The following is a 6,039-nucleotide window of genomic DNA, read 5'->3' on the forward strand; positions in this document are numbered from 1 at the left end:
AAAATAACAATAATAAGTTTTAAAATAGCTGTACTTTAAAAACTTATTTATATCTACATATATAAGCTATATTTTTCACACCTAAAATAAGTATAATTGATTAGATAATGACATCATCACTCACCCCTAAGAAGACTGAAACACAATTAGAGAAGATGTGTGTGCACCTGTGCAAGGTGTGTGACATGTGGGTAAGTAGGCACAGATGGGGAAAAGGAGACAGTGTACACCTGGCCTCATAGGTGGCCTCATAGTCAGCGACCCTGATTTTCTTCATTCTAGAGTCTTGGTCTTTAAGGATTTGCAGTGCCCTGGGATCACGGTGACAATAAAATTGCTTGGTTAATGAGGAACTTTGGAAATTGAGCCCCTAGGGATACAGGGATAACAGTGTGCCTCTGACTACCTCATTCATCAGTTCTCTAGAAAATAAATAGCAGGACTGACATTCTTCCCATAGATGGCCCCTAATGGACAGGAGTCCAGTGACTCACTCAATCCCTCTTCTCTGATGACAGATCTTTCATATGAAACACCCAAAGAGGTCAAGCATTATTCCATTGTGACTCCACCCAGGTAATCGAAATTCCCTTCATTCATGTTTGCAAATGAAGGCAGGTGTTTTACTGCAATTTCATCTGGGGGAAGGTGACAGTGAGGATGCATATCACGTCATTAGAATCAAGTCCCCATGGGTCCCTTGTCTAACTATCTGTCCTTTGTACCTTTGCACCAATACTGAAGCACCTCTCATCTACTAATCTCATGCTCAGTCTCTACAATGGCCAGAACCATTGTACTCTTTAGTAGGAATCTTCCTTTTATAAAACAGAAGGACTGTTAAAATTCTCTGACATTTACCAGCAACCCAGTGGTTGTGGGGCAGAAAGTTTGTTAACTTCACATTATCTCCCCATTCCTGGTTCTTGACACACATTTGTATCATCTCTATGTCCTGGCTCTGATGTCTCTGGGGAGACAGACAGAATCTTTAAGCTGCCCCCCTAGTGTGTGTGTTTGCTTTAAAAATTATGAAATATTTTAAGCAATCATAACAGTACGGATAGACTATTTTTTTAGTGATGACCCCTTAACTATTTCCAGAACTAACAATTATTGATGGCCTCCTATACAAATTCCAGGTTTTTTAATAAGTAACAAAACAATATGCAAACAGAAGCAACCTTTCTTTAATTTTCCTCCATTAGAATCCAACCCTTCACACCATGGTGTTTGCCTCTCTGATGTTATTGCTCTTGCTGGCCTAGAAATTCCTTCTCATGGAGGTGACAGAGGATCCAGAACTTCAGCCCCTCCTCTTCAGCCTGTTCCTGTCCATGTACCTGGTCACCATCCTGGGAAACCTGCTCATCATCCTGGCTGTCATCACTGACTCCCACCTCCACACGGCCATGTACTTCCTTCTCTCCAATCTGTCCTTTACTGACATCAGTTTAAGCACAACTACCATCCCCAAAATGCTGCTCAACATCCAAACACAGAATCAGAGCATCACTCATACAGGCTGCCTCACCCAGGTCTGCCTGGTCCTGGTTTTTGCTGGTGAGGAAATTTGCCTTCTTGCAGTAACGGCTTATGACCGTTATGTGTCCATCTGTCACCCACTGAGGTACCCAGTCATCATAAGCATCCGTCTGTGTTGCCTGCTGACTCTACTCTCCCTGTTCATAAGCATTGTGGATGCCCTGGTTCAGAGCCTGCTGGTGCTGCAGCTGTCTTTTTGCACAGATGTTGAAATCCCCCTCTTCTTCTGTGAAGTTGTTCAGGTCATCAAGCTCGCCTGTTCTGATGCCCTCATTAATACCATTCTGACATATTTTGCAAGTGGTATACTTGGTGCTATTCCCTTGTTTGGAATAATTTTCTCTTATGCTCAAATTGTCTCCTCTGTTTTGAGAATGCCAGCAGCAGGAAGAAAGCATAAAGCTTTTTCCACCTGTGGGTCTCACCTCTCAGTTGTTTCCTTGTTCTACGGGACAGGTTTGGGGGTCTACATTAGTTCTGCACATTCTGACTCTTCAAGAAAAACTGCAGTGGCTTCGACAATTTACACTGTGGTTACTCCCATAATGAACCCCTTCATCTACAGTCTGAGGAACAGGGACATGAAAGATGCCCTGAGGAAGCTCATACCGATGTTGAAATCCCCCTCTTCTTCTGTGAAGTTGTTCAGGTCATCAAGCTCGCCTGTTCGGATACCCTCATCAATAATATCCTGATATATTCTGCAACTAGCATATTTGGTGGTATTCCTCTGTCTGGAATAATTTTCTCTTATACTCAAATTGTCTCCTCTGTTTTGAGAATGCCCGCAGCAGGAAGAAAGCATAAAGCTTTTTCCACCTGTGGGTCTCACCTCTCAGTTGTGTCCTTGTTCTATGGGACAGGCTTTGGGGTCTACATTAGTTCTGCAATTACTGACTCATCCAGAATCACTGCGGTGGCTTCAGTGATGTACACGGTGGTCCCTCAAATGATGAACCCCTTTATCTACAGCCTGAGGAACAGGGACATGAAGGGAGCTTTGAGGAAACTCATTGGTAGGACACCTTCCCTTGTGTGACTGTGTCATCTGCTTTGGACTGAGGCTTCTAGAATTAGTCAAAGTGACAGAAATACTGGGTGAGCTGTCGTTCCTGACTCTTGCTTCACCAAGTTGTTCTGTAGTGACTAGAGAACATAATGGGTTAGTTCATTTTAACTTTGGGTTGAAAGCTGACTTGCTCATTGTACAGCTCTGAGGGTGTTTCAATAATGGGTTCTGTTTTCTAAGCTCAGTTTCTTTGTCTGGAGTCATCTTCTTATTTTCTTTGAAAACTTCTCATGGATTTATTTATAAGAATATATCTAGGTTTTGCTTTTCTCATTCATCTTGTCATTCAGTGATTCTTACTCATCCCTGGCAGAGTCCACACAGAGAAATGTAATTGAATAAAATTCATTGTGTCATTGATGTCTTAGAGGATTGGCTGCAGTCTTAGGGCTCCCTTGCAAAACGTTTAAGTGCATATTGATGAGGAAAGCTATTCTAGTGAGAATCACTTTACTTTGAGCAGTTGTTGACTGTAAAAAGAGGAAAAGGGGAATATTGGTAAGAATCACACCTTCACTTTCCACATAGGCACACCCAGAAAAAGGATCCATCAGTCATACTTATCTCTTTCAGTATGAGGTTATACACAGTGGAGTTTTAAAGGAGAATCAGAAGATTGTCTGGACAGCCTTCTGTTCTGGTTGTCATCGGAGGTTGAGAAAGTGGTGTTGTTTTCAGCACCGCATCTAAGAAATAGCTCCCTACCTGGCCTCTGAGATGGGTTCTAGCCCTGACTTTTCCTATTGATGTTATGGAACATATGGAGAGATAAATCACCTGTATTCTTTGCTCAACGGGACAGTTCCCTAATGTCACCCAAGAAATACTGATTTGGAATCTCTCGGGCTGGTCGGTTACCTTAGTTAGAACATGGTGCTGACTTTGAATCTCTGGGGAGATATGGAAGGGATGGGCATTTTTAACAGGCACTGTGTGAGTATCTGATAATCTCTGATGTCTGACATGCATGAATCATATTAGAAGATCACGTGAGAAAGTACTTAGAATTAGGAATGTGTAAGGCCTTTCTCAAATTTATTTGTGAAAATAACATACACAAAGAGTGCATAAATCATATCTATACTTCTCAAAGGATAATAACATACTAAAATTGCATATCACTTCCCAGAGGTAAAAAGTATAGCAGCGGCATCCCCATAAAATCTACCTAAAGCATGTTCCACTCACAACAGCTTCTCTTCTCACGGTGGTCAATGCTGTCCTGAAATTGTATTTATTATTTTATTCAATGTTTTTCTATTAGGCTGACTCCTGCAAAGTTATCAGTATGTGAACTTATTTGCTCAAGGAAACTAGCAATAGGGTTAAAACTCATCATGTTATCTTCCCTGTATAGGTTTTTGTCCAGTTTAAAATTTACCTTTTTTCAAACCTGTTAAAAGTTTAATCTTAATGTGTGAATTTTATTTCCTGATTGTTTTCTCTGTATTGCACCTTAGATATACTACTATGTAATTGTGTGTACAGTACTGATTTATTTACAATAATCTCTTTTAAAATAATGCATGGTATCTTGTCAAATTGAAATACTTTCTGATATTGATGGAAATCTTATTTGCTTGTAATTATTTTTTGATATTCTGAATAAATCTGTTGAATATTCTTGTTTGTGTGTTCTGGTGGTAAAGAGATAGAGTCTTGCAGTTGAGATGGGATTACAGGTATACGGGAGAACTTATTTTCCTTTGGGTAGTTCCAAGTGTTATCCTAAGTGGTTAAACCAATTTATAGCATGTTAAAAGTTCCATATCTTGTTCTTGATGTCCTATTGTAAGGGTCATCTTTGTACTTGACCCTGGTGCCTGGCTATGAGACTCTTGCAGGGGAGGTGGAGACCCCACAGACTACATCTCCAGCCCCACAGTGTCTCTTTAGTTACCTGTGAAATATTTAAAAGGTACAGAATAGCAGGAGAGGTGCCCATCTGTCTATTTCCAGAATTAGTAAAGAGTAAATTTTGACACTTTCCATAATGGTTCTCTTCTCAAAGTAAAAACAGTATTCATAGCAAAGACATTCTATTTTTATTCTACATCCCTCTCCTTCCAATTCCAGAGGCAAACTCAGTCTTAAATTTGTTGGGTCTCCAGGCATTGTTTTAAACTGTGTGTGTGCATGTGTGTGTGTGTGTGTGTGTGCGCACACACATGATGCAAATGCCCATAAGTCTGAGAAGCTATAAATAAATTGTGAGGTTGTAAGACAGTGGAATATAGTGAAGGAGTGAAAGATAAGGAAGCAGAATGAAATGTACTAAGACTTAGTAGTCACTAGGTGTATTATCTTTAAAAAACAATTGCAGGTTCTCCTCTGTAAACGGCCGATTCTCGCTGTCCTGCAGCCTCCTGCAGCTCCTCAGGTGAGCGGCAGTGCTCACCTGGGCCTGGTCCTGTGCCAAAGCGCTTCTGCCTGTGCCTCGGAGTGGTCCACCCAGATGAAGAGGTGGTGAGCTGTCCTCTACCCAAAGTCCCAAGGGCTGGGGGAAGGAGGTGTGATCAGGCCTGCACTGAGAAAGGGACAGAAGGACCAAGCTATTGTGTAGAGCACTTTGCACATCAGACTCTAGGAGCAAGTGTCACCATTTCTCTCATGACGGCCTCCATTCACCTTCTCTTCCAGGTATAATTCCAGAGTCCTCTATGTGTTTACAAGAGCAAAGAAAATGTGTACATCTCTGAGCTTAGTTTTATGACTCCTTTGATGGTAAATTGCTTAAAATATTTTTAAGTTGCACCTGCTTTAATGAAAATTGTCGAGATTCCAAGATGGCGATGGGTCTGGAGTGGCCGTGCCAGGAGACAGCGCGATCCTGAGAAGTGTGCGCTGTGATACCAGAGTACTTCCAACAGCATTTCCAACAGCAACAAAAAATGAATAATTCTTTCAACAACGATCCTACAACGACAAACAAGCAACTACAGGTTCGAGGTTTTAGGGCCGACACAAAAGAAGACTCCTGAGAGCGCCCAAGCCCTGCTGCGGGTACGAGCGAGCAGCCCAGACAACAAAGGCCAAGTAAGCCAGCAGAGATGGCACAGAAACGGAGTGGAATGCGCCGGACCGGCCCAACTCTGCGAGCTCTGTGAGTAACACCCAGCCCAGCCCCACTTGCGGGTTGAAGCCCGACTGCTCCTCACCCGCCTGGCTCCAGCCTACCACACCAGGCTAGGCGCCCACATCAAAGCTGCCTCCATTCTCTCGGGTGGGGGCGGAGACGGCCGGCTTAGTGAGGGCAGGCCAGCCATCTCTGCTTGGCACGGCTCCGCACTGAGACGTGCCATTTGCTTACCTTGACCTGGGGCACTCCGGGGCCTGTGGACCAGCCTACAATCCCACTCTCCCCGTGGATCTCAGATGGGGCTGGCAGCGGGGGGAGCCCCCGGCCAGCACCGGGGGGGGAGGGG

At 43.2% G+C, this 6,039-nt stretch overlaps 1 protein-coding gene across 1 annotated transcript; it reads left to right on the forward strand.

Moving 5' to 3' along the window:
- Window positions 1-1,268: 1,268 nt before the first annotated feature.
- LOC103583854 (olfactory receptor 7G1-like) lies at window positions 1,269-2,584 on the forward strand (the record flags this gene model as incomplete). The annotated part of the gene is made up of 2 exons (XM_008565057.1): window positions 1,269-1,787; window positions 2,195-2,584. Coding segments are annotated over 2 exons (909 nt in total), but the record flags the coding sequence as incomplete, so codon positions are not given.
- Between the last annotated feature and the right edge of the window lie 3,455 nt (window positions 2,585-6,039).

The sequence above is a fragment of the Galeopterus variegatus genome, unplaced genomic scaffold (genome assembly GCF_000696425.1).
Source record: "Galeopterus variegatus unplaced genomic scaffold, G_variegatus-3.0.2 Scaffold29398, whole genome shotgun sequence".
NCBI lineage: Eukaryota > Metazoa > Chordata > Mammalia > Dermoptera > Cynocephalidae > Galeopterus > Galeopterus variegatus.